The sequence below is a fragment of the Lepidochelys olivacea genome (genome assembly GCF_965140295.1).
Source record: "Lepidochelys olivacea isolate rLepOli2 genome assembly, chromosome: 6".
Taxonomy (NCBI): domain Eukaryota; kingdom Metazoa; phylum Chordata; order Testudines; family Cheloniidae; genus Lepidochelys; species Lepidochelys olivacea.
Window position 1 is genome coordinate 127234824 of NC_140416.1, and position 27330 is coordinate 127262153.

Here is a 27330-nt window from a genome sequence, read left to right on the forward strand (position 1 = left end):
CCCCTCTCCCTGTCCACATTTCAGAAGGTAACCAACTGGCGGATGGGGGCACCGCCGCGCGAGCTGAGACCCCCGGGCCAGGGGGCTGGGAAGGGCAAAGGCAGCAAGCGGCGGCAGGGACGAGGCAGCTGTCCGCAAGCGCGGCGAGCAGCGGGTGGCGCGGCGGAGCCGGCTGCCCCCGCCCCCGGGCAGGGCGAGCAAAAGCGCCGCCTTGGCCGCCGCCGCCGCCAGTGCTCGCCCTGCCGCGGGGCGCGGAGCAGCACCTCGCCCTCGGCCCGGGCGCGCCGGGGCCAGCGCCTCCCCCGCCATGCAGCAGGAAGCGGTCAGCTGCCGCATGAGCGGCGCGGCCGGGGAGCCCGGCGCCCCGGGGGCGATCACGCTGGAGGAGCTGGACAGCATGGCCGAGGAGCAGAGCCCCGACGCGGCTGATCACAGCAGCAGCTGCTCCCGGGCGGAGGAGGAGGCGGCCGCCGCCGAGCAGGAGCGCCTGCTCAGCTACTGGCAGAGCGTGGGCAGGGGGCACCAGGTGGACGTGCCCAGGGGTAAGGACCCGCCCGCTCGCCGCAGCCCGCTCGCCGCACGGCAGCGCAGGAGTGTCCCCCGGGCTCCCCACCGGCGGCCCCAGGTCCCAGAGTCAGAGGGGGGGTGGCTGTAGCCGACCGAGGGCTAGAGAGACCAGACGAAATGGCGAGCATGGAGAAGAGGCAGCGCACGATTAAAAGGGTTGTGTATTTTGTGGGGCAGCCCCACTTCTCCTCTTCATCTCCATCCTCGGCCAGTTTTTCAGTCTGCCACCATAGATGCGTAAAACGGGAGCCAGGATCCAAGGCTCCCACAACAACTCCGGGTGACATTTGAGGTGGTTAGTGCTCTTGCACCCTTTTTAAGGTCATTTAAAGGCCATCCCAAAATTCAAATTTAAATTTGAGCCTCTGTACAAGTGTATTTAATTTATGCAGTAAACGAATGTGCCTGTAAGTGATGAAACAGTGTGAAGCTGGGTTAAACCTCTTAACAATAAAAACAGTTTAGGATTTAGCAAGATTACACAGAAGGAACTTGGAAGGAAGGAGCATACTTATTAGAAACGTGATATTCCAATTCTTTTGGGAATCTTACAATACTGTCCTACCATTAACAAATTTTACTTTTGTTTTATGGACTATGCAGTTTTTTCAAATGCTGTGTCTGTATAGTGAGATTGAAAAAGAAAGGGAAGAGGAGCAATGATCCTTCCAAGGAGGAGCAGGGAAGAGATTACAATATGTGTTATCACCGTGACAGGTTTCAGAGTAGCAGCCGTGTTAGTCAGTATCTGCAAAAAGAAAAGGAGGACTTGTGGCACCTTAGAGACTAACCAATTTATTTGAGCATAAACTTTCTTGAGCTACAGCTCACTCTCAAGAAAGCTTATGCTCAAATAAATTGGTTAGTCTCTAAGGTGCCACAAGTCCTCCTTTTCTTTTTGTTATCACTATGACTCTAACAGAATTGGCTTCCAGACTGGTGAAACTGAAAATAATGTGTGTACAGTTATAAGGCTGGTAGGGGTGAAAGTTTACTCTTGGAAGAAAGCGGATATATGCCTGTGACTACAGGAAACAGGCAGGGAGTGAGCTGTTTAGATTGTGGTTCTATTATAATTGATCAAAGAGCTTGCACCAATATTTTTGAAACAGTGACTTCTGCGAGGCTGCTGCTAAATATCTGGTTTACAAGCCAACTTTTACACCTTCTAATTTGTATTTATTGTCACATGTATCAAAAATTTTAGTCACTACCATCATGAAATTTCCCACAGTAATATTTTAATATAAGGGTGTGGATAGGGAGAGCTCATATTAAAGTTTGTTTGGTATTAGCTATCATGTAACAAATATCGTCTTTTGACTATAGTTAAGGGAATGTAAATTAGACCTCTAGTTTCAGGTGTTTTTGGGAAGTTACACTTCCAATTCTGAGACATGTGGCCTGAACCATCAAGAACAGAGCAGTGTGCATATGAGATAAGTGGATCAGAATATGGATAAACAAAGTCACAGCTAAAACTTTGTTCAAAGTAATTGTGGAATTTTTTTAAAAAATTGTTTGGAGTAATTTTTCAGGTCCTAGGAACCTGACTTGTTTGTAGTGCAGGACATACACTAAGTAAAAAATGTGGACAGCTCATCTCTAAAACAGAGTTTGGGAATTTTCTTTGGTTTTGTTTTTTGTAAACATCTTTGTCACCATCCTTGATCCATCCAATGAAGTGAGCTATAGCTCACGAAAGTTTATGCTCAAATAAATCTGTTAGTCTCTAAGGTGCCACAAGTACTCCTTTTCTTTTTCTTTTTAGTGTTTGTAGAAAGTGACTGATACTCTATTCCTGTCGCAACAGCAGGCCCGATAGTCAAACCAATGCCTACCCACTGAACCATGGCAATGGCAAACGCCTCAATATAACAAATACAAAAGTTTTCCTTTAGTTATAAACATAGCTCCTTCACTATCATCAGAAGCAGGAAACCTATAACTGCAGGTATTTCAGATTACTTTATTCCAACTTAAGAGACTCCTTACAAATCTTTAAAAAAATGGCAAAACCAAGCCTATCCTACTTGCTTGAAGCATCCAGTTGCTGAATTTTAAAGTTATTAGCCAAGATATTTAATGCCATCATAATATAAAAGGCATTGTGTATGCCATATACCTGCTTAGGTTAGTGACTGCCAAGTAGAATCCTCCTCTCTTTTCTCAAGTGAAGCCTACAGTAGGTCTGATGAATTTAGATCAGGTGCCTGGTAGGACATTCAGTATCTGGTGAATGTATATGCTAGTAAGACCCACCACAATTAGAGGTTACCAAATCTTCATATTAACTGACTTCTAAACCAAGTCCCGTCAAATATATCAGACCAGTCCTACCCTCTTCCAACTGAAATCCCACCAAAAAGACTTGCTTCTTCTATAACACTCACATATAGTGTCAATCCTAATTACCATTTTAATATTTAAATAATTGAACCCTCAAGATGTACACATAGTGCTGCAATTCATCCTTCTTCAGCCTGTCCCCTCCCAAAGTTATTTCACATCTTATGTCATGTCTGAATGTTAAGCTTTAAAGGACATGTACCATATGGCTCAAGTACCTATCACACCTGTGGGCACTATTTTAAAAATATATATATGCTATACTCGTTTTTATGTATAAATCCACAACAAATGTTCAAATTTAAAAGCAGTTTGAATTGAGTAATATGTATTTTACTTCACAGTTCCATAATACAAGTTGTTTGGCTGACATTCCAAAGACTTACCTTCAGGCTAAACATGAAAAATTTCCTCTAATGGAATTTTTTTTAAAAAGGTCACCAGAAGGGGTGAAATAGAGCTTATAAAGAATACCTTATGCTACGGAGATACTTCAATATATCAAAAACCTTATTCCAACTACTCTCCTGAGATAAAGGTAAAAAATCCTATTACTATAAGCAGCATAGACAAGAATGTTATTCAGTGATTTAGCTTGAATTAATTTGCTTTCGTACAAAATTTTTTCTATCAACTCTCAATTTGTGTCATGTTATATATTTTATTGGACCAACTTCCATTGGTGAGAGACAAGCTTTTGAGCTTATACAGAACTCTTCTTTAGATCTGGGAAAGGTACTCCGAGGGCTAATGCAGCTGCACCGCTGTAGCATATCTGGTGAAGAAGCTCTAAACCAGTGCTTTTCAAACTTTTTGTATTGGTGAGCCCTCTCACATAGCAAGTCTCTGAGTGTGATATTCCCCACCCCCTTATAAATTAAAAATGGGGAGGTAATGTAATTTAATGGGGACTTGGGGCTGTGAGCCCCACAAAGCTGACAGCTTGTGACCCCCATGTAACTACCCTGCGACCCCCCTGAAGGATCACGACACCCAGTTTGAGAACCCCTGCTCTAAACTGACAGGAGAGAGCTCTCCCATTGACTTATTTACTCCACCCCTGTGACAGGCAGTAGCTATGTCAGCTGGAGAAACTATCTACATTGGCGCTTAGGTCAGTGTAATTTACATCGCTCAGGGGTGTGGATTATTCACACCCCTGAGCGATGCAAGTTGCAGGGAAGTGGTAGTGTAGACAAACCCAGAGTGTCACAACTGAACAGATAGTAATTAGCACCTACTCTAAGGGACTACTCAAGGTGAAGTGGCCCGTTAACATTTCCTACAGTCATAGCACAAAAAGGGGGGTTAGTGGGTTGTAATAAGACATAAATCCAGTGTCTTTTTAGATCATGATTTTTAGGGTCTAGCAAAGTTATGAATTTCAGCTCCCAGGCTTGTCTTTTGAAAGTGTTGGTCAGATTTCCTTTGAGGATGAGGACTGAAAGGTCTGATTTCAAATGGTCCCTTAGAACATGAGCTAACTACGTGTATTAAACTATCTGTTTGAACTTGTATTTAGCTGTGACATGGAGTACCTTTCCCAGACCCGAAGAAGAGCTCTATAGCACGTAAGCGTCTCTCCTCCCAACAGAATTTGGTCCAATAGAGAGACAAGTTGGGTGAGGTAATATCTTTTAATATCCTGGGACCAACACAGCTACAACTATACTGCATATCAAATTGTAAGTCAGCCTCCGATGATATTAAAGCAGGATCTGATGTTTTAATTACTAAGCAACAAAACTTAAGGTTTAAACCAGAGATCAAAGTTAACCAATATTAACATTTTCAATAACAGAGTTCTCTTCATTAGAAGATGACATTCAAGTCACACAAATAGCATAAAGCATGCATGTTCTTGGATAAAAAATAATATAAAGAGAACTACTGTAAAGATCTAAAAATGTAACTAATTTTTCCACCCAACAGACATCTACAGTTGTGGTGTACAAGATGAAACTCAGTCCTACTAACAAATAGTTACTTACCTTCCAGTAACTGTAGTTCTTAGAGATGGATTTTTCCACACACATTCCACTCAGTGTCCATGCGGGTGAGATTGGATTCTTTTGAACATCAATGTCTGCTAAGGCCACACTAGGTGCCTACCGTCAAGGACATGAAGGGTGGGGTGGCTGCAACCCAATAAAATCCTCTAGGAGCAGGAGTCCTATGAGTGGTGATGGAGGGTGCTTTGTAAAATCTGTGTGGACAACACATCTTAAAGAGCCACAGTTACTGTAAGTAACTGTTCTCTCTTCTTTCAGGGATTTGTCCACACATTCTACTCTGTGACTAAAATGGTTGCCCGGAGCTAGGGTGAGCAGAGGCTTACCTGAAGAATAATTGTAGAATCTTCACTACCAAAACTAGTATCCAACTTTGTAGCTTGCACCAGGGAATGATGAGTGGTAATGGTATGGACTGAACTCCATGCCCTTCATCTCTCTGATATGGGGATATTACCCAAGTAGGTCACCAAAGGTGCTTGAGCCGTGAATGAGCTTTCATCTGTCTAGGTAGATCTTTCTTAGCATATCTTGTCATAACACAATCAGAGACCTGCTTTGAATCTCTGATGGCATAGGTTGCTCCTTAGCCCATTCCACAAATGCCACACACAGTCTAGATGTACACCTGAATGGCATGGTCACATCTAAATAAAATGACAATGCTCAGGATTATCCAGCATGTGAAGTCTCATTTTACCTGGAGTGGAAGGCAGTTCAGGGAATGTGAAAAGACTGATGCAGAAGTTGGAAACCACCTTACGCAGAAACTTAAGGTGAGATCTGAGAGTGACAATGTTCTTGTGAAAGAATGTCGGGGGGACCCCATCACGAAGGCCTGAATCTCTCCAATTCACCTAGCTGATGTGATGGCACCAAAGAGGCTGTCTTCCTCAACATGTGATATAGAGACCTGGTAGCCAATGGTTCAAAGGGTGGACCCATCAGTCCGGTCATCACCAATTTGAGGACCAAGGCAGGAGGGGGTTCCCACTGCCAGACCAGTGGGGAAAGCATGTGAGCACCCAATGAAGAACCTTGTCGGGTGCTAGAAAATGGTACAGCCTTGTGCAGGAAGATGATTCACCAATGTCTCTGCCAAGTGTACTCATATCAAACTAAGGGTCAGGTTTTATTGTTTTAGAGAAAGTAAGTAGTTCAGTATAGCTGAAATCGGGGCTGCTACCAAGCAAGAGCTGATGCTGCATTGCCCAGACAGAAACCCTCTTCCATTTGGCTCTGTCAGTCTGGGTAAGAGTTTCCTGTTTTGGAGCAAGATGGCTTGAAATGCAGCAGAGCGGATCCTTTCTGTAGATGTTAGCCAGCCAGCATCCAGGCTATCAGAGTCAGGATCCAGCCATTATTCTGTAAGACCAGATCTGATAAGGAGATGATATGTCATTCGAAAAGGTTCACAAGGCTTGAGTACCAAAGCTGTCTGGACTTTGCTGGAATTATTATAACCCAACCTGCCTCAATCAGGGTCAGTATGGATTTTTCCTTGTCTACCCTGAGTCCCAGCACGTCAAAGAGGCTTAGTGTCCTTTGAAATAAGTCTGTCACTTGCTGGAAGGATTTTCCCTGTACCAGCCAGTCACTGAAGTAGGAATACACTTGGACTCCTTGTCTTCTCAGACACGCCTCGGCTAGGACATGGGGAGTACATGCAGGACTGTAGAGAAACCAAAGGGTAGGATTCTACTGACAGAGACATACATATCAGGAACCTCAGTTATCTTCTGTGAGCAGGATGTATTAGATGTGAAGGTAGGCATTTTGAAGGTTGAGAGCTAGCAAGCCAGTCCATGGGATCCAGGGAGGGGATTACAGAGGCAAGAGTCACAATATGGAATTTGAAGCAACAGACAAAGGTGTTGAGATGGTGAAGACTGAGGATAGGTCTTCAGCCCCCCTTTTTTCTTTGGGATTAGGAAATAGTGGCAAGTGGGACAGGTGGTTGCCAAAAATAGGAACAGAAGGAGGATCTGCAGACAGTCTGGCCGGACTCTCAATGTACGTGTCAAAACTGGTTTATGTCAGGAGCCCTGGAATGTGGGGCAGCAAGAAAGAACATGGTGAAATCACTGCCTCTTCCTCCAGGCTCGGAGGACTGTTAGTGCAGACAGTGACTGTCGTCTGGCATATGGTTGCTATTGTCTCAGGTGCTTCCTTTTTGGGGATGAGATGCACAAGCCTAAAGATCTCAAAGTAGTTCTTGAGTCTTTTAGGATGTGGAGAGCCTCATCCATATCACTGTTAAAGAGCTCACTGTCTTTGAATGGGAGGTCCTCCATGATGACGTAGACTTCCAGTTTCACTTCCAATGCTTAATACTACAAAGACCTCATCATCCTGGCACTGGCCATTGACCTGGTGGCTGCATCTGATGCATCAAGAGCCACTTGGAGCACTGTTTGGGCTGAAAGCTTTCCAGTTCCTCGAGCTGTCCTTTCTAGAGTCTGTCCCATAAAGGAAAGTTATATGTGGAGAGCAGCACTTGATCCACATTCACCACTCCCAACTAAAGTCTTACTTGGTGTCACCACGCCTTCGTGGGTCATAACTGAGAAAACCAAATTCAGGACAAGCTGCTGGAAAAAAGGGCAGACACACCCCAAAACTGGTGGTTATTCTTCCATGAGATATACCAAACCAGCAACAAATGTAAACTTGTGTCTTACCACACTGGCTAACAAGAAGTCAGAAATGCAGCCTCCTTAGATATTCCAGTCCTGGATTCAACACCCAGAACTAGACTTAAAGATGAGTGGTTCTTTAAAATCAGTTTAATTAAACAAAAGGTTCTCCTGATCTCAAAGGGCCAACCACACACCCAGGTCAATATATAACTCAGATCTTACCCAATAACCATACTGTTGCCAATCCTTTAGTATTTAAAATCTAAAGATTTATTTATAAAAAGACAGGCAGAAAATAATTAAAATTGGTTAAAGGAATCAAATACATACAATAAATGAAAAGCTCTTGGATCAGGCTTGTAGCAGTGATGGAGTAAACTGCTGGCTTAAGTCAAAGCTCTGGTTGCTTCCAAATCATTGGAAGGTCCTCAGTCCCCTGGTTAGAATGCTTAGTATAAGTCCAGAGGCTAGAGCAGGAAAGCAGCCAAATGGAGACGTTTCCAGGGCCTTTTATAGCTTCTCCTAGGTGGAGGGAAACTCATTGTTCCAAGCAAAGCACTCAGCACAGTTTGTGGAAGAGTACAGGCATACAAGATGGAGTTCAGTGCCACATGATCTAGTCACATGCCCTTGCATTCTTCGATGAGTTATAGCAGCCATTACCCGTAGTCTGGCTGAAACGTCCTCAGGAAAGTCCATCAGATCCATCAAGTTCTCTCAAGTGAAGGGAAACCCACTGTTCTCTCTGTGGAAAATTACAGGTAGCAAGATGGTGTTTGGGGTCACATGGGCAAGTCACATGTCCATGCATGATTTCGCTTAGTCACAGCAGAAGCCATTACCTATACTCCAGATGGAACATTCGTAGGAAAGTCCATTAAGTGTAGACTGGCATCTCCCATGGTACATTGTGAGTTAAGTGTTCCTTAATGAGCCATTTTAACTTGAACAGTCCCTTCAAGATGTGCAGGCTAAATACCTTGTGGGTGGCTACCCAGGAGCAAACATTTGAAATCCAGGTATAGAGCTAATACTCCTAACTTCAAATACAAAAATGATACCTCCATACAAATACCACAATCATATTCAGCACATAACTTTTCTATTGACACCTAATTTGACACACTTTGTACAAGATTTGCTGCAAACATATAACAGTGGTAGCAATAATGATCTACATGGTCATATTTTAATTAGACAACATCACACTTGGGAATACACTTTCCTCCCAAAGAGGTCTGATTTCTTCAGGTCTTTCTCTTGAGAGCAAGGCTTTGGTTGGCCCTCCTGCTTTGGCTGGCTCTCCTGCTTTGGCTTCGCATGAGCCACCTGTAATACAAGAGTACCAATAGGTTTTCACAGAAATATTCAAACACTTTAGCTAACACCTGATGTCTCCTGTTGAGAGTTTTCGATGTTGCTGTGACTAAGACAAGCCTATGCCCAATCAATTAGGCTGATTCAAGCAGTCCAGCATTAATGAGCATGGCCACTTGCCCCAAGGAGGAAGGCTGCAGGATATCCAGAAGCTTATGTTGATTCTCTTGGATGATTTTCCACAGCAAAATATCCAGCATCTCCACTATTCTCTTTAACAGGTGCTAGAAGACCTTTAGCTTGTCCATAGAAGCAGTGGATTTAGGATTAACTGCTTTATCTGGGGAGGATGATGAGATGGCTAAAGGCAGGTGACTTTCAGGAAATGGTCACCTCCACTATATTCGTCTTCTCCCTCCATGAACAGAGGTTGAGCCAGGAAAGGGGCCTGGGCTGACAGGAGCTATTTCTTTGGCAAGACAACTTTAGATGAAGCTAACTTTCTCCAGTGCAGAACAAAAAACTTTGAAACCACAAATATTTTGTGTGAAATGGAATTCTTATTTTCCAACCAGCCCTACCTACAAGCCTTAGAAAAACCACAGTTTGGACATTCTTAGTAGAGACTTATTAGCGAACAGCTAAAATTGCTGAAGATTCTGTCCTTACTGAGCATGCTCAAGCTTCTCAGATATCCTACCACTGTACTGGCCAGACTGCACGTGTGAATCCCCACAGAGCAACTGAGCATGTGTCATCCCGTAACAGCTCCAACATGTTACCATACTGCACATAAGCCATCCTCACAGAATGAGTGATCATGGTGCAGCCCACTGTAACAGGGGCAAAGACAGACCTGGCTGCTCCAGGCTGGGATGGGGCTGGGCATTGGGACTCAGAGCAGGGAGCTTCTCTCTCTTGTGGTCTCAATGACCCTCCTGCTGGCATCCAAGCAGCATGGAGAAGAAAGCTGTCTGATTCAAATGCAGAGAAGACAAAACCCAGACCTGGGGAAAGGAAAGTAGCTGGGAACGGGGACAAGAAGTCTGGTGAGTATGGGAGTGGGGGAGGAGAGAACCTGGGACTCACTGAGCAAGGAGACTAGGGGGATGGGAGCGAGTAGGCTTTGGGGCACAAACACTGAGATTGGACAAGAAGCAGGGACTGGCATGACGAGGAGCTTAGAACAAAATCAGTGGGGGAAGAAATGGGGGTGCAGGGGAAGGGAGACAGATCTGACAAGGGGCTCGGTGTTCAGGGAGAACAGGGACTGGCTAAACAGAGAAACTGACAAGGAACCAGGGAGGGGAAGAGGTCGGGGGAAAGACTGAGATTGGATAAGGAGTCCAATGGAGGGAAACTAGGACTGGAATCTGGGGGAGTGGGCATGGGAGAGCAGAGAAGTTGGATGAGGAACCTGGAAAGGGACACGAGGACTGGCTGGGCAAAGAGAATGGGTCTGGCATGAAGCTGGGTAAGCAAGAAGGAGATTGGAACAAGGAATTTGGGGTGGAGCAAAGACGCGAGTGGGACAGGACAGAAGGGTCTGTACCCACTAGAACACACTCCCCTGCAGAGTCTCACCATTCCTCTGCTGTTAGCAACTATCTTTGAAACTCACACACAAAGTGTCTCTCCACCCCCTCCAGTGCTGACCCACATACAAGATGACAACCTACAACTGCTATCAGTTATTCCATTAGCTCAAGTGGCAGAGGTCTATGCAGTGGATCTAAAAGGTTCCAAACTTGCAGAGGACCGATGTTGGTGTCCCTATAATACCACAAGAGGGCACTTCTTGTTATTCAGTTTGCTTTTTTAAAAAAGAGCTAGGAAATTACATACAAAAACATATTAAAAGACTATTAGGTTGCAAAGTCAAGCACTCAGACGTTAATTCTGGCATTTCCTAGGGGCCCTGTGCCACCTTAATTCAGCGGTGTGGGTGCCAGGACTGTGATCACAAGCAACACACATGACACTTAAGAGGCTCATTTTTTTATATGCAACACCCTCTTTGCTTACAAACAGAGCAAAGTAGTGTGCAAAATGCAAGTGTGCCTTTTAGCCCAAACAAAACTGGTAGCTTTTTGATTTTAGACTTGCCAGCGTCTTATGTTATGGCATTATGACTAATCTTAAAATATTAATCCACTGTGAATTCTTTCTGCAGCAGGATGTGAAAAATTTACAAATCTGAAGTTATGAAACCTATTTTGTCCTGATTCAAGCTTTTGTATATTACAGCTTCATTTTGCTAGAAAGTCAATATTTACTATTACAAAAGTTGACCAATTCATTTTGTCATTTTAAATATCTTCTGCACCTTTAAAGTTAAAGTAAAATCCCTTATCAAAAGTAGGTTATGTATCTCATTACATCATTGATATTTGACAAATATGTATAAAATATTATGCAATAGATGGAAACAATTGCAATATAAAAAGCCTTCTACATCACAGGTTTTAAAGTAGCATGCAGAAAAATTCCCCATGTTATTTAAATATTGAATTATGGACCTGTGGCTGTTTAAAATAAGCTTTCAAAGGACACGATCTTCAGCCAAACGTAAAGCTGGCATGTGTCATAAGTTTGGCCATTTTATTCCTTCTTAGCTTAACTCGATGATTCCCCCATGTAAGAAATCTCAGTAGTTTTTAAGTTAACGTGACAAAGCAAACTTCTTTTCAAGTAAGCTGTCGTGCCTGTCTGTGGTATTTAGATACCATATTAATGTCATACTTAATTCTGTATAAGTTGCATGCACGAACTCCCGATCAGTTCCTTGACTGAAATCCCTTGTTTTGCTTCAGGGCTTTGTTGTTGTTTTTTAAATACTCTCCTACTTTGAACTCCTTGTTATTAGGGAAGGCTTGTGTAAGGAGGCAGATATTGCACCATTCTCTGAAGACAGCCAGACAGTGACTTGTCCAATTTCTATGGTTACAAAGTTTGTCACATACCCTGAGCTGAAGTGTCCTGCCCGTCAGCTTCATCATATGCTTCATCAGTCACATAATCCCTGCTGCTTGCAGCTAATAGTGGATCCCAGGGAAAGATAGTGTTTTAGGGCATGTCTACACTTACCTCCTGCGTGATCGATCCAGCAGGGGTTGATTTATCGCGTCTAGTGAAGACACGATAAATTGACCACCGAGCACTCTCCTGTCGACTCCAGTACTCCACCGGAGCAAGAATCGTTGGCGGAGTCGAAGGGGGGAGCATCAGCAGTCGACCTACCGCAGTGAAGACATCGCGGTAAGTAGATCTAAGTATGTCGACTTCAGCTATGTTATTCACGTACCTGAAGTTGCGTAACTTAGATCGATCCTCCCACCTCCCCAGTGTAGACCAGGCTTAAGATAGCTACGCTATAGCCCACTGAGGGCTTCAGAGGTTAGGACCAGGACCTTGAATTTGATTCAATATTGAATGGAGAGCCAATGGACTACCAGAGTTATGTGCTCTCATTTATTTCTCCTGGTAGGAGAAACAGGCTGCTGCATTTTGTGCAAGTGTAGATTAATTTCCATAGATAGAATCAAAGTAACTGGAGGTGACCGAGATACTGTGGGTCACAATGACTAAACCAGTGGTTCTCAACCTATTTACCATTGTGGACCGCAAATGCAGCTCTCTATGCGTTATGTGGGAAGCATCCACACACACACGTCATACGATTAACTAAAAAAATTTAATCACAATTAATCGCACTGTTAAACAACAGAATACCAATTTAAATGTATTAAATATTTTTGGATCTTTTTCTACCTTTTCAAATATATTGATTTCAGTTACAACACAGAATACAAAGTGTACATTGCTCACTTCATATTATTTGATAAGTATTTGCACTGTAAAAATGATAAAAAATAGTATTTTTCAATTCATCTCATACAAGTACTGTAATGCAATCTTTTTATTGGAAAAGTACAACTTACAAATGTCCGGGTGGGCGGCTGTTACATAACTGCACTCCAACACAAAACAGTGTGCAACTTTGGAGCCTACAAGTCCACTCAGTCCTACTTCTTGTTCAGCCAGTCGCTAAGACAAACAAGTTTGTTTACATTTACAGGAGAAAATGCTGCCCGATTCTTATTTACAATGTCACCTGAAAGTGAGAACAGGTGTTCTCACATGGCACTTTTGTAGCCAGCATTGCAAGGTATGTGTGTGCCACATATACTAAGTATTGGTATGCCCCTTCATGCTTCGGGCACCATTCCAGAGGACATGATTCCATGCTGATGACACTTCTTAAAAAAAAAGTGTTAATTAAATTTGTGAATGAACTCCTGGGGGACAATTGTATCTCTCTGGCTCTGTTTTACCCGCATTCTGCCATATATTTCATGTTATAGTAGTCTCGGATGATGAATGAGCACATTGTTTGTTTTACAAACACTTTCGCTGTAGATTTGACAAGACACAAAGAAGTTACCAATCTCAGATTTCTAAAGATAGCTACAGCACTTGACCCAAGGTTTAAGAATCTGAAGTGCCTTCCAAAATCTGAGAGGGATGAGGTGTGGAGCATGCTTTCAGAAGTCTTGAAAGATCAACACTCGGATGCGGAAACTACAGAACCTGAACCACCAAAAAAGAAAATCAACCTTCTGCTGGTGGCATCTGACTCAGATGATGAAAACAAACATGCGTCGGTCCACGCTGCTTTGGATTGTTATCAAGCAGAACCCGTCATCAGCATGGATGCATGTCCTCTGGAATGGTAGTTGAAGCATGAAGGCACATAAGAACATTTAGCGCATCTGGCATGGAAATATCTTGTGACACCAGCTACAATAGTGTCATGTGAACGACTGTTCTCACTTGCAGGTGACATTGTGAATGAGAAGCGGGCAGCAATTATCTCCTGCAAATGTAAACTAACTTGTTTGTCTGAGTGATTGGCTGAACAAGAAGTACAATTGACTGGATTTGTAAGCTCTAAAGTTTTACACTGTTTTATTTTTGAGTGCAATTAATTTTTTTGGACATAATTCTACACTTGTAAGTTCAACTTTCATGATAAAGAGACTGCACTACAGTACTTATATTAAGTGAACTGAAAAATATTATTTCTCTTGGGTTTTTTACAGTGTAAATATTTGTAATCAAAAATATAAATTGAGCACGGTCCACTTTGTATTCTGTGTTGTAATTATAATCAATATATTTGAAAATGTATAAAACATCCAAAACTATTTTTAAGTGACAGGTTTCAGAGTAACAGCCGTGTTAGTCTGTATTCGCAAAAAGAAAAAGAGTACTTGTGGCACCTTAGCGACTAACCAATTTATTTGAGCATAAGCTTTCGTGAGCTACAGCTCACTTCATTTTTAAAATGGTATTCTATTATTGTTAAACAGTGTGATTGTGTTTATTTTTTTAATCATGTGATTAATTGTGATTCATTTTTTTAATCACTTGTCAGCCCTAAAACACACACACACACACACACACTGTGGATGCAGCCCACATATATAAAACCCATATACCTTCGAGGATGTCACATGGGCCACAGTTGTATACTGATTGGGCATGTTGAGAACCACTGGACTATGCTCTTATCTAGGTATTGTTTCCTGAACAGCTGTACATGTTGGGGTTTTCTACTGGAGCAGTGGGAGTGTCAACAAGCAACAAGGAGTATAGTAGGGCTCAGACAATATGCTACTTTGTGATATGAATAAATAGAGTCTCAAATTTCTATAATTTTAGAGGTGCAAAGGTAAGAGTCAACTGACTATGTCTTTCTACACTGAGGTAAGTCAGGCTCATTTTTAACAAAAACACAAAAGCAAAGTGGGCCAAAATAAAACCATATGTGCTTACTCCTTATTTCTGTAGTTTCAATTCTAGAATTAAAAACATATGATGTCATTGCAGACATGGCAGAGCCAATCCAGCAACTGACCAGAAATAATCAACATCAGGAGAGGGAAAGTATCCCATTTACACTGGTACACCGCAAAGAAAAGGTAATTCTTTTCCTGCAAAGTATTTATTCTGGTATTTGAAATGAGTACACTTTGATAAGCAATTTAATTGTATACGTGTTCAAGACTGATACAAACCTGGCCCTAATGTCTTAACAGTCCATAATTGAAGAAAGGGAGAACAGTACACACAAGTGATTGAAATCAGTATGCCTAGAATGAAAGTTAGGTGACCCAAAAACACTTCAGTATTTGAACATCCCAAATCAGTAACTGAATGTGTACTTAAATTAAGAGTTTAAAGGATATTTTCCCTTTATTTACCTTGTAAAAGGAAAGTTCAAAATTTTGAATACGTTTTCCTTTCCCAATGAAAATCCAGAATGTGTGTCTTGCCAGGTATGCAAGAGATGTTATTTTCAAATATAATTTTAAAAAATAAAGTCAGTGTTTCCCCAAGCAATTAGATTAAGTCCAAATTAAACAGAAAAAGTTAAAGTGAGAAACAGAGTATGAGATTTGTATGAACACCGCATAATAGCTACTGAAAGCTTAATGCAAGCTAAATACTTAGATATGTTAACTTCAACAGTAAGAGTCCAAAAAAAGACTGTCCTTGAGCATACTTTTGATTTGTGAATTTGCCATTTTGTACAATCCATGCTTCCTCTGATCCAGAGAACAGAATACCTTCTCTCTACTCAGAGCCTGGGCTAGCTACAGTCTAGTTCTGCTTTGCAGATTTCAGGAATACACATGTAGAAATTATCTTTAAAATGCCTCCAAGATAACATTTCCACTCCTTCAGACTATTTGAAATTCATTTCTAGTTTTCCACTTCCACTCTCAAAATGTATCACTAAGCTGGCTAATCAAGTGGTAGGGTTAACTTCTCTGTTTATCAGATCCATTGTTTTATCAGTACACAAAGGCTGTTACCAAAAGTGAGTGAAAAAATTCTCATCAGATATTTAAAAGCAAAAAGGTGAAGCCAGAAGAGTTGGATTATCTATCTATAGCTAATTCAATTAATTTCACCTGTTTACAAATAGACAGTATTAGTTATTGGAACTACAACAAACATTCATTGCAAACAGATTTCAGACTCTGGATTTTTCACCAATTGCATGTGCCATTTACTAGTCATTACAAATAATAGCATGGCCAAGCAGAAGGGGTCCAGGCTGGAAGAAAATGAGCAAAAGAATCTGTGCTCTGTAGAGCATACTCCCACCCAGAAGCTGGAATCTAACCCAAGATTCCTGAGCCTCACTATTCCTCTGCTATCAGCAACTGTGAAACCCACCAGCAAATGTGCATCTCATCCCCCTCTAGTGAAAGTCCACATAGCAGTAGTACAGGTATCCTCTCTCAGTTACTTCTTTACTGCAAGTGGCAAAGGATCTAAAGTTTCCACACCTACTGATAAACCAAGTTGGTATCACTATGATGCCATATGAGGGAATTTTTTTCCTCAATTGCTTTTTTAAAAGCCTAGGAAATCAGTGTTGTTGTAGTGGTGTTGGTCCCAGGATATTAGAGAGAGAAGGTGCGATTTAATAACCTCCTCAAGGGGGGAGGGCTACTACAGCTCCTTCTCCAGGAATCAAAAGCAGTGGGTGGTGATTAAGGCCCCCTCCCCCAGTACTCCTTCCTGAGAAGACTCACATATACTAATTGAGACTGGATTCTCCAGAGATCAAGAGACAGAGAAAGTACTTTAGAATAAACTGCCTGAGTTTTAACTGACTTGAGGCTCTTTTTCCTGTTCCAACAAACAGAACTTTCTGTTTAATGGGGCAGAGACTAATGGGTAACCTCTAGTGAACTTTTGGTATACATATAGGAAAGTACTTTATTTTATAAGTTCTCTCTATAATGCTTTTAACCTTATGAACAAAAAGCGCTGTTCAAGAGCTGTGTGGTCACTTCTAACTGCTGGCAATACATTAGTCATAGTTCTCAGAAAAAAACAGAGCAGACACTGGTCTTTTAGGCAGACTGGCTTGCTGGGGATACCAGTGTAGATCAGGTAGTGCTGCAGCCTTAAAACCTCTGTCAGGAGGGAGTCAGACAGTTCCCACCCAGGAGAGGTGATGCCTGGAACCTGGAAATCTTTAAGCAGGTTCCTGAAGAGACCATGGAGGGGGAATACAGGTGCCGTTATCCTGGAACTGTGACAGTTACATACTATTTTCCTCTACAGGATCTGTGCCTCATTCAGTGGATGTGATGGAAAGTGCTCTGGGTATGAATCAAGGCTGTGTAGCACAGGAGGCTGTTGCCGATAGGACCCCTGCCTCTTGCAGAAATTAGAAGGTGTGTAGGAATGAGGCAGGGGATTGCAGGGAGAGAAAGATGGTCTCACCGTTAGCTGAATGCTGCCCTGGAGAATCAGATTCTATCTCTGCCTCTGCCCCCATTTTCTTATGTAATGCTGGACAAGTCACTTAAACCCAAACTTTTCAGGGGTGTTCACTAATTGTGTTCCTCATTTTCTGGGTGCCCAACTTGAGACACATGGCTATGATCTGAATAAATGCTGAGCACTCACTGCTGCTACTGCAGTCAGCTGAAGCCGTGCTTTGAACATATGAATTGTTATATAATGCTAGGTACGCTGAAAAGATCATGTTGTTGGCCTCTCAAATTAAGCACCCAAAACCAGTGGATACTTTTGACCTGTATCTCTGCCTTCAGCTCCCCTTTGGTAAAATGGGCATAGTAATATCCCTTCATCTCACAGGAGCATTGCAAAGATTGATTAATTATGGTTCATGAAGCACACACTTAACGATGAGTTCTGTAGAAAAGTCCAGGAGGAAATTAATACTGTCTTTAGAGCTGGGTTTGAATAGTGTGGAACGAATAAGATGTAAAGCCACACATTCAACAACGAGGATAAAACAAATACTGCATAGCTGCTCATTAAGTGAGTACTGTCCATCCTGTGCACTGAATGAGGCAGGAGTTCTGGGGGAAAAAATAGTACGTCATCAGGTAATTAGAGACTGTACCATAATGCATAGGTGTAAGGGAGTGAATTAAGGCTGCATGGGCAACTTTAATTCTGGTATTTCTTTATCTTTGAGTGCTTGACTTTGAAACCTCAATGTTCTTTGAACATAGCTGGTAATTTACAGTAGTACTGCAAACTCATTGAATGCTAAATCAGTTTAAGTTATGTTTCAGAGTAGCAGCCGTGTTAGTCTGTATTCGCAAAAAGAAAAGGAGTACTTGTGGCACCTTAGAGACTAACCAATTTATTTGAGCATAAGCTTTCGTGAACTACAGCTCACTTCATCGGATGCATAAAGTGGAAAATACAGTGAGGAGATTTATATCCACACAGACCATGAAAAAATGGGTGTTCATCATACACATTGTAAAGAGACTGATCACTTAAGATGAGCTATTACCAGCAGGAGAGTGGGGTGGGGGGAGAGAAAACATTTTGAATAATGAGCTGGTAATAGCTCATCTTAAGTGATCAGTCTCTTTACAATGTGTATGATGAACACCCATTTTTTCATGGTCTGTGTGTATATAAATCTCCTCACTGTATTTTCCACTTTATGCATCCGATGAAGTGAGCTGCAGCTCACGAAAGCTTATGCTCAAATAAATTGGTTAGTCTCTAAGGTGCCACAAGTACTCCTTTTCAGTTTCAGTTATATTACCTTGCACTAACCTCCACATAAATCTGTTTTATGATCAAGTTACAGCACCATTTATTATGGCCCTTGTCAAGGTAATCATTGATATTGATTAGAGTTAATGGAAAACTTGGAAAAAAATGAATATATCAAAATGTGTAGATGGCCCCACTACCAGAGTTTTAAGTCTTAAAAAAATCCTGCAACTTACCAGTGTAATTATCTTTTGAGGCAAGTGGCTAGCACGCAGCTATATCTCAGCAGACAATCCCCATTAGATAACCTTAGTGTTAGCTACAAAAAAAGTGAACTAAATATTTAAGACTTGAAAAGCAATATTCTTTATAATTTTTTTAATTGGAACATCTAGATTTTAGTATAAGTCACGTCATTCTTTTCATTCTCCTGCCCATGTACCAGATAGCTTATTTCCTTTCAAAATAGGCAAAGGATCTGACTTAGTCATCTTAAACACTGAGAAGTTCTTTAAATTACCCATACCAAAGCTTAACATCAAATTAAGATACTAACTCATTGTCCGATTTTTTGTTTGCAGTTTGGGGAAGTGCTTTACGAAAAACGTCAGTATGGAAAAGCTAAATGGGCTTGTATTAAAATGCAAGAAGAACAGTATGAACAGAGCATATGTCTGGGATTCATGAAGCTTATGAAATATATTTGTGAGCAGAACTCTTCAGGTAACTACAGATGCTAGTTTTGAATTACAACATCTTCTGCTATTTATGCTCCAGCACCTCTCATCAATTCTAGTTTGATTTGCACCAACCAAATACACAATCCTTGATAGTAGAAACAGCTCCCTGTGACAGCTTCTTTGTATTGAAAATGAAAACAAAAAATACTCAAACTGAAATGCCTCCTTGCACAAACATTTCAAAAGCACAAGTTTTATAATTGAGTGATCTCCAGCTTTTATTTCCCACCAGGTCCTCTCCCTTTCAAATTCTGATGAGGCTGGGATTTGTGATTTTTGTACTACACTGAGTACACGATCAGCACTAGACAAATGAGTTTTTCCTGAAAGGCTGTCTGGATATTGGTCGTTCAAATATTTCTAAACTGTTAGAATACTAATGAAAAATTGTAAGAGTCAGTTTGCACAGCTAAAGGCCAGAAAAGACCACTAGATCATCTATTTCTAATCTGATCTCTTGTATAATACAGGCCACTAAATTTCACCCAAGTACCGCTGTATTGAGCCAAACATGCGTTAGCCAACACGAGCTATCTTCCTTGTATTGGAAGGCATCCAGTCTTGATTTGGAAATTTGTTCCAATCATCATTACCCTCCCTATTAAAAATTTGTGCCTAATTTCCGATATAAATTTGTCTGGCTTCAGCTTCCATTTATTGATTCGTGTGCCGTTTTCTGCTACATTACAGAGCCCTTTAGTACACAGAATTTTCTTCCCCCCAAAAGTACATATACACTAATCAAGTCACCTCCAGTTTTTCAACTTCCTTTCTAAAATGTGAACACCAGAAATGGACAAAGCATCCCAGTATCAGTCTCATCAATACCCATATACAGAGGTAAAAATCACCTCCCTACTCCCATTCCCCTCTTTATCCATCCAAGGATTGCATTAGTCCTTTTTGCCACAGTTATCATATTAGGAGCTCACACTGAGTTGCCTGTCCACTATGACCCCTAAATCTTTTTCATAGTCACTGCTTTCCAGGATACAGTCCCTCTTTCTGTAGACATGGCCTGCACTATTAGATGTGTAACTCTGCATTTGGCTGCGTTAAAATGCAAAATAATGGGTGTGTGTGTGTGTGTGTGTGTGTGTGTGTGTGTGTGTGTGTGTGTGTGTGTGTGTGTGTGTGTGTGTGTGTGTGTGTGTAAAAATATATATACAAACCTGTTAGATTAATAAACCTAAAAAGACAAGTGTTCAGGGTTAAGGCAGTTTGTGGAATAAGGGAATTATTCCTGTGTAACTCCATGTCTGGAGGACCCTATTCTGCAATAAGAATGCTCCTATTCCAAATCCAAGTGGATTAAGTTATTTCAGACAAAGGTACTCTTATTGCAGAACAGCAGCATCCACTCATGGAGTTAATCAGGAATAATTAATTCGCTTTAAATTCACACACTACATTACTCTGATTAACTTTCATGTGTAGACAAGCCCTAGCTTTGCCAAACCTAACTACATCTAGACAGGGAAGAGCTCTCAGAACACTTCATTTTAATATATTGTATGTACTGCAAGTCCAAGGCACAGTGGAAGATTAATATCAACTAGCTGCCTCCAGCCAACAGCACCTAAAGCCACCACTTTCTAAATCTACTGAATTCCATTCTGCTATGAAAAACTTTTCTACTCTACAGTACTTTATCTATGCTTAGCTTAAGAATGTTCAACATTAGTTTTAAAACTTCATACATATTGAGTGCAAAAGTTCTCTTTTGTATTCTCTAGAGTGATGGTCATGTATTTTTCTTTAGGATTGTACTTGGGGATGACTATACCCATTGTGACTCTAGTGCATACTAACGAATCTCACTCAGAGATCACACGTTCAGTGACAGTCGCATACTACCTGCCTGAACTACTGCAGGAGCAGCCACCTCAGCCTTATGATTCTGACATAATTATTGAAGAGTGGCCTCCTACTGTTGTTTATACTAGGTAAGAAACATATTAATACTGTTCTAGTAAAGCCCTACGTAGTACAGGTCTCTTTCTATATATTTAAAATAGAATATGACAAAAACTAAAAGCTAACATTGAAAATCAAAGCGTGTGTTATATCTATTAAATACCTCTTGTTTCAAAGACCAAAGTCAAAGTCAACTCAGGAGATAACTATTACATTCTGTAGACGGTTGCTAAGGTCACAGAAGTATTTAACTTTTTGAAGTAAATTAGTTATGGTGATACTTCTATTGCGTCTTTTTATATAAAAAATGGAATGTTGAGTGCAACAGGGAATGTTACATCTGACACTTGTAAATTTTGGGTTAAGAAACATTTTAGCAGTTATCACCATGTATAATACATACATTAAGCAGTATCATTGAGAATCACCATAGAACCACTGGGAAGAGAAAAAGAATCTTCCAGGTTTAGAGGGGACTTCAGGAAATACAATAAAAGAATAGAATATAATTAAAAATTGGTTGTTGCAGGAGCTTCAGAGGGGTCACCAATGAAGACTCTATAATGAGAGAAATACACTTCTTGGCAGAACTTCTGGAGAGCCCTGAGCTATGTTTGCAGAATATATTCATTGTTGCAGGATACACCAATCCAGCTGCTGCAAATCGACACAATGAAATATGGTTCCTGCAAAGGCCGTAGTCTCCCATTTCTGATGCCTAGCATTTTCCAAATTCAGTTTGTACACAATGGCACGCTTAAATTTGCAAGTGAATCATGTCAGGCTAGTCGACAGCTTTATAAGTCTTTGTGATAAACTATACACAATTTTTAATCCTATTTTCCTAAACTACATATCGCAGTCTATCAAATTAGCAAGACAATCAATCCAATTTAGTTATTGAGCCATCAGGGTTAACATCTGAAATTTTACTGCCAATTCAGAAAAAGTCTTATACACAATTTCTCATTAGTTACTTCAGTTTTTACAGCTTATCCATAATATTTCTGAGATTTATAGTACTTTTCAAATTGATTCATGTAATCTTTGTAAACAAGATAAATTCAAGTCACAAAGGTATAGATCATAAGTTCTAGTGTTAAAAAACTAAACTTTTTAGATTTTTCAAATATTAACATATTAAATATTTTTCCACTACAGCATCTCTAGGGTGCCCAAAACATTTAGCAGGAGATTTTCAAAAGTGCTCAGTGTTGGCCCAACTCTGTTCCCAGGGAAGACAATAATAAAAGTTGAGAGCAGAGTTTGGTCAATGCTGAGCGCTTTTGAAAAAATCCCACCCTTGAGTACAGGTTTTCCTCACTCTTCTCAAAAACTGAGTTAACCAAAGTATTTGTCACCTTTGAAATACAGAGTCCAGGATGCGAAGAGTCAGTTGCATTATTCATTCAAGTTTTGTAAGTAAATAGTTCAATTTTTCCATTTTTTAAAACTCACTACCACACACCCATATATGACTGAATACAGTACTCAGCAGACAGAAGATAGACATCATTCCGGCTCAGCTGTTCAACTTACTGAGTGACATGACCTTTAAAGAGAGCTTTGCCTAGATATTCAGAATATAGTAATCAAGGCAGATTAATTGGCATCACGGAAACTTGAAGGGATAAATCTCCTGACTGAAATATTGGTATATAGGGGTACAGCTTGTTCAGGAAGGACAGGAAGTGCAAAACATGAGGAGGTCCATAAGGAGGTGGGAGGCAGACTAGTTGAAAGTTTCTGAGTAAAGATAAAAGGGAGAGAAAATGTGTGTGACATCATAGTAGGAGTCAAATATAGACCACCAGGAAGAAGAAGTGGATGAGGAATCTCTAGAACAGACAACAGAAATATCAAACACAAGACCGGATAGTAACAGGGGAATAACTACGTAGACATCTGTTGGAAAAGTAATATGGCAAAGCACAAGTTCTTGAAATATACTCGGAACAACTTGGTGTTTCAGAAAGTGGAGGAAGTAACTGGGGGACAGCCATTTTAGATCTGAATCCAACCAATGGGGAGGAATTGGTAAGGATTCTGAGGGTCGAAGGCAATTTGGTATAAACTGATCAAGAAATGACAGATTCTAAGGAAAGAAAGGAGGAAGAGCAGCAGAACAAGGACACTGCACTTCAAACAAGTAGACTTTAACAAACCCAGAACTGACAGATTTTTCTTCCCATGGAACTTTATCTAAGTGACAGAGGAGTTTAGGAAATCTGGCAGTTTCTCAAGGAGACAATATTATAGCCATCTATTCCCAAGTGAAGGAAAGACTGGAAGAATAGTGAGAGGCCAATATGGCTCCATCAGGAGCTCTTTAAGGACATGAACATCAAAAAGGAATCCTACAAAAAGTGGAAACATGGATAAACTGGTAGGGAGCAGTACAAAAACGAACAACACAGGCATGTAGGGACAAAATCACAAAGACTAAGGCACAAAGTCAGTTACACTGAGCAAGGAATATAAAAGGCGATAAGATGATGTTCTTTAGATATATTAGAAGCAAGAGAAAGATGAAGGAAAGCATAGGTTCGCTACTTAGCAGGGAAAGAAAGCTAATAACTGATGACATCACCAAGGCTGATGTGTTTAATTCCTGTTTTGCTTTAGTATTCATTAAATACTCAACAAAATTAATATTGACAACAAGAGGGAAGGAACACAAGCCAAAATAAGAAAAGAACAAGTTAAAGAATATTTATCTAATTAGATGTATTCAAGTTGGCAGGGCCTGACGAAATTCATCCTGGAGTACTTAAACTAGCTGAAGCAATCTTTGCGCAATTTGCAATTTTCTTTGAGATCTTCTGGAGGATGGGTGAGGTCCCATAGGATTGGAGAAGGGCCAATGTAGTACCTAACTTTAAAAAGGGAACAAAGAGGACCTGAGGAATTCTAGACCACTCAGCCTAACATTGATAGGTGAAAGATGCTGGAACAAATTATTAATCAATCAGTTTGTAAGTACCTGGATGATAACAGGGTTATAAAGAATAGCCAGCATAGATTTGTCAAGAACAAATCATGCCAAATCAACAAACTTCATTCTTTGACAGGGTTATTGTCCTACTAAATAGGAGGAAAGATGTGATATATCTTGATTTTAGTAAGTCTTTTGACAGTTCCATATGACATTCTCATAAGCAAACTAAGAAAATGTGGTCTAAATTAAATGTGGTCTGCATTACCTAGGGAGGTGGTAGAATCTCCTTCCTTAGAAGTTTTTAAGGTCAGGCTTGACAAAGCCCTGGCTGGGATGATTTAATTGGGGATTGGTCCTGCTTTGAGCAGGGGGTTGGACTAGATGACCTCCTGAGGTCCCTTCCAACCCTGATATTCTATGATTCTAAGTGCACAATTGGATGAAAGACCATACTCAAAGTAGTTATCAATAAGGCTGCAAATTTGTCATGGAGGTCATGGATTCCATGACCTTGGTGACTTCTGCAGTGGCCAGCTGCACCAGCTGCTGCTGGGGCAGTCTTGGGCCATTCCCGCCCCACTCCGAACAGCAGCAGGAGTTTGGGTGGAGGGCAGGAGTGGGTGAGGGCTCTGGTTGACGTTTACCTCGGAGGGGCTCCCCGGAAGCAGTTACATCCACCTCCCTTGGCTTCTAGGGGGAAGCCCAGCCAGGGGGCTTTGTGCACTGCCTGCACCTGCAGGCACCGTCCCCGCAGCTCCCATTGGCCGCGGTTCCTGGCCAGTGGGAGCTGTGGAGCCAGCACTCAGGAAAGAGGCAGTGCACAGAACTGCCTGGTCATGCCTCTGCCTAGGAGCTGAGGGAGGAGGATGGTCTGAATTCAACAAAATGAAATTCAACGAAGACAAGTGCAACGTACTTCACTTAGGAAGGAAAAATCAAATGCACAACAACAAAGTGGGAAATAATTGGCTAAGTGGCACTACTGTTGAGAAGGACCTGAGAGTTATAGTGGATCACAAACTGAATACAAGTAAATAATGGGATACTGTTGCAAAAACTGGAGTAGTGTGTCCAATCCTGGGTGCCACAATTCAGGAAAGATGTGGACAAACTGGAAAATCCAAAACACAGCAACAAAAATGATAAAAGCTTCAGAAAAGCTAATCTATGAGGAAAGGTTAGAAAAACTGGGCATGGTTAGTCTTGAGAAAAGACGACCGAGGGGGGACCTGATAACAGTCATCAAACAGGTTAACGGCTATTGTAGAGGAAGGTGATCAGTTGTTCTCCATGACCACTGAAGGCAGGACAAGTAGTAATGGTATTAATCTGCAGGAAGGGAGATTTAGGTTAGATATTAGTAAAACTATAATGGTTGTTAAGCTCTGGAACAGGCTTCCAAGGGAGGTTGTGGAATCCCCATCACTGGAGGTTTTTAACAACAGGTTGGACAAACACCTGTCAGAGATGGTCTAGATTTATTTGGGCCTGCCTCAGCGCAGGGCATTGGACTTGATGACCTCCCAAAGGCCCTTCTACATTGCTATGATAGCTAGCATACAGCCTTACTCTGAAACCCAGTAAGAAGTTCATCACATTACAACTGAAGAAGTGTATTCACAGGAAAAGTCCAGTGGTTAACTGTATACAATACTGATTAGATACATTAAAAGAATTTTCAAAGTAGTTTTTAGATGACATTTGTTTCAGTGCCACAGGACTCTCTGTTGCTTTTACAAATCCAGACTAACACAGCTACCCCTCTGATACTTGAAAGATATCTTACGTTATATTAAGTGTAAATATATAGCTTATGCAGACCTATGAGTTTCAATACAGGATCCAGAGATGCAGTTAGATTTCAGTTTCTGTCCAATCAATTCACATATGTGGCAAATACAGGAAAGGGGAGAAATAGGTGGTTTCACAATAGCTTACCAAGGTTTCCTGGCAGACACTGAAAATCTATGCATTTTGATTACTCAATAGTAATATCATCAAAACATGTTTTTTGGCAATACAAACTTCAAAAATCCATAGGAAACAGTTAATGCCTATAGTCTGAAAGCATCAGTTTGTATTTAATCTACAGAGCAAATAACACCTCAAACAAGTCTCAGTTGTTATGCAGTTTTCAGTTCAGTTACAGAACTATTTAACTATTTTTGTGGGCATCAAGCAAGGTCACACAGAAACATTCTTGTTAATGTGTAAGCTACAGAAAAATCTTCCCACAGTATCTGAATGTGTGTTCTTCAACACCCTGAAAACTGCAGTAAATTGTATAATCATTTTATGTAAAACTATGGATTAATGTAGAACATTATTATTTATTATGAGTTGTGTTAGATTGTTTAAGCTGCTAGAAGCACCAATTAAATTTAAAGTTTGAAGGTACCCTGTACGGCTATGGAAAACTGTATTTTTTTGGTAAACGGCCAATACACTAGTGGGTGCAAGGAGACATGGTTTCCTCATTTATACAGGTTTCAGAGTAGCAGCTGTGTTAGTCTGTATTTGCAAAAAGAAAAGGAGTACTTGTGGCACTTTAGAGACGAACAAATTTATTTGAGCATAAGCTTTCGTGAGCTACAGCTTACTTCATCGGATGCAGCATATTTTATAGGAACATTGATGAAGCTTGTTGAAATCTCGCTATTCTTACATACTAACATTTGAGGAGGCTGGGGAATATACTTCTAACAAGTCATAAAATTCACATTTGTCATGCTGTGGTACCTGCTTCCCATTATCTGACTAGACATTTTATTATGCTCCTATTGCTACACAGTGGAATCTCAGAGTTATGAACACTCGGGAATGGTGGTTGTTTGTTACTCTAAAATGTTCAGAGCTCTGAACCAAACATTACTGTTGTTCTATCAAAAGTTTACAACTGAACATTGACTTAATACAGCTTTGAAACTTTATTATGAAGAAAAATGCTGCTTTCCCTTTTTTTTTTTTTAGTAGTTTATGTTTAACACAGAACTGTACTGTATTAGCTCTTTCTTCCCTCCCATCTCTGCTGCTGCCTGATCGTGTACTTCCAATTCCAAAAGAGGGGTATAGCTGACTGGTCAGTTCGTAACTCGGGTGTTCGTAACTCTGCAGTTCTACTGCACTTCCTCAAACCATTACTAAAGTAATTCATATTTTTAATGTGAAATGTTTAAATAGTTCGGACACAATATACTGTTAAAATCAGCTAACAAAACTGCATCCATCCAATCACATCCTGGCAGTTTAAATATTTCCGCCTTAATACTGAAACATTG

At 40.9% G+C, this 27330-nt stretch overlaps 2 protein-coding genes across 4 annotated transcripts in view; one reads left to right on the forward strand and one right to left on the reverse strand.

Annotated features, from left to right (window-relative positions):
* The window catches only part of FANCM (FA complementation group M), a 142122-nt gene that overhangs the window by 104704 nt on the left and 10088 nt on the right, over window positions 1-27330 (reverse strand). The gene's annotated exons all lie outside the window — the stretch shown is intronic.
* On the forward strand, window positions 263-21911 carry LOC311521954 (heme-binding protein 2-like). Its single transcript, XM_084630711.1, has 5 exons — window positions 263-542; window positions 14777-14868; window positions 19039-19180; window positions 20960-21143; window positions 21644-21911. The coding sequence occupies exons 1-5, from the start codon at window positions 308-310 to the stop codon at window positions 21813-21815; spliced, it is 825 nt and encodes a 274-aa protein (XP_084486837.1). The 5' UTR covers window positions 263-307; the 3' UTR covers window positions 21816-21911.

Coding starts and splice junctions, on each gene's coding strand:
- LOC311521954 (XM_084630711.1), top strand. CDS start 308: ATGCAGCAGGAAGCGGTCAGCTGCCGCATGAGCGGCGCGGCCGGGGAG. Junction 19,181..20,959: donor TTGTGAGCAGAACTCTTCAG/GTAACTACAGAT, acceptor ATTTTTCTTTAG/GATTGTACTTGGGGATGACT. Junction 21,144..21,643: donor CCTACTGTTGTTTATACTAG/GTAAGAAACATA, acceptor TGGTTGTTGCAG/GAGCTTCAGAGGGGTCACCA.